This window comes from Hipposideros armiger, unplaced genomic scaffold (genome assembly GCF_001890085.2).
Source record: "Hipposideros armiger isolate ML-2016 unplaced genomic scaffold, ASM189008v1 scaffold_456, whole genome shotgun sequence".
Classification (NCBI taxonomy): Eukaryota; Metazoa; Chordata; class Mammalia; order Chiroptera; family Hipposideridae; genus Hipposideros; species Hipposideros armiger.
Genome location: NW_017731806.1, coordinates 1560071 through 1561838, shown reverse-complemented (window position 1 = coordinate 1561838; position 1768 = coordinate 1560071). Strand labels below are relative to the sequence as shown.

The 1768-nt window shown below is 44.1% G+C and overlaps 1 protein-coding gene across 1 annotated transcript in view; it reads right to left on the bottom strand.

Moving 5' to 3' along the window:
* LOC109395091 (prolyl endopeptidase-like) overlaps positions 1–1003 on the bottom strand; it is an 84858-nt gene extending 83855 nt beyond the window's left edge. The window contains exons 1-2 of the mRNA XM_019665873.1: positions 998–1003; positions 28–102 (exon numbers count right to left, since the gene is read on the bottom strand). Coding sequence (XP_019521418.1) covers positions 28–102; positions 998–1003 — 81 coding nt within the window. The remainder of the gene's footprint in view (positions 1–27; positions 103–997) is intronic.
* Between the last annotated feature and the right edge of the window lie 765 nt (positions 1004–1768).

Here is a 1768-nt window from a genome sequence, read left to right as displayed (position 1 = left end):
TTATCTTTCATTTTAAGCCCCAATTACCTTTGTCTGCTCACTGTCTGGGTCTTCAAGCCAAGCATAAGGGTCAGGAATTTTATGCCCATGATAATCCTGTACCTGCAAAAGACAAAATGTGGTATTAGATAATTAGTGTCCAACCCCAAAGTATTTTCTGAATGTGATGGAGAAATGGGAAAAGGACAGACAAAAATAACCCAATTGGCTCAATGGCCATGTCTCTGCCTACATTACCACATGAACCAGTGTTGGCAGGTTCTCAAAGGTGTCAGCCACCCTTCGTGAAAAGAATGTTTTAGCTGGAGAGGGAAGAAAGATGAAAGGTCAGAATAGGAAACAGCTCTGTCTGTACAACACAAAACAAAGGCCTGCCGCTGAGCTAAAGAAACTTGAAAATGTGTTGTCAGTGGCACAGCACAGAAATACACAATGCAGCAGGGACGCAAGAAGGGCACGTCTGGGAGGGAACCACCACACACGTGCTTCTTTTCCTGTGCTTCCTAAGCTTACTGATGTTTAGCAAATCTCCCTACATCACCGAATTTGATCAGTTTTGCCTTTAAGTCTAATCCGCCAAAAAGCAAGTTACTAACGTGTAGTTACAATGATTCTAATTGACATCTGCTGAAAAAGCTGATTTAAATGCAGTGAAAGGACATTTCTAAACTGGAGCCTTTTTGTGTATGGTTATGAAATGCTTTCTTTCACGGTTCATAAAAGGAGGCGCAAAGGCACCCCTGACTGTGACTACCCTGATAGAAATAAAATTGCACAGTGTAAGCAGGGCCTGGATGAGGGGAAGCCTTTGGAGGCTCCCATGGGGGCTGATCATCAGAACAACCTGGGAGCTTCTGAAAGGCCCAGGTTCCTGGGCCTGGCCTCGGAGACTGCCTGGAGTCTGGAAGAGCAATCGGGAATCACTGCTCCCCAGGTGATTATGCCTGAAGACATTTTCCAAAGGTAAAAATCCTTACAAAACCTTTCCATTTCACACCGTCATGATTCATCTAGTTAGCTGAAACCACATTGACAACGTCTTTCCAAGCAAGTCTCTGTGAACAACTCCAACACTCCTGTAAGGCTTTCGGGAAGATGACTGCGTTCTGTCTCCTTCTTGCTCTGTTCTCTAATACCAGAAGGTAAGGGCTACTCCCTAAGGAAAGCAAACACTCCCCTGGAAAAGAAAACCCTGCAGTTTCTACTGCTGGGCAAAGTTCCAGTGCGGCTGCTGCCAACTGAGAAAGATCTCGCTGAGCCTAAAACCCCAGGCTTTTCACAAAGCGTGTGCATCTGTCCTCATCTGGTGTCAGGGGAGAGAGGGCACCTGGGGAGATGAACCTGGAAGAATGGGCAGTTAGGGTGGAACATTCAGCAACAGTCCTCGTTAAACAACTGACTGACAAGTACAAGAGACATAAAACCTCACTTGATGAGTCTTCATACAATTACCAATTTTTAGGGAAAAAGAATACCAATTTTCAATCCTTACCTAGGGCCTCTCTAAATTTTAGCTGACTGTCACCACTGAATGAAGGCTTTTTATCTTTCTTCTCATCCACAAGTCTTTCATATTTTACACACCTTGAAGTGGTTATAAAATATGCTTTAAATAACAACCTCCTTTTCCTTGACAATAAAAAACCAGACAAAGGATCCTGTAAAGGATCTTACAACTCAACATTTTTAGGAGTGATGGCAGGAACAAGATTGGGCCACAGGCCCAGAGCCATACCAAGTTCAGGACCAGAGCTGGGACTAAAATTCT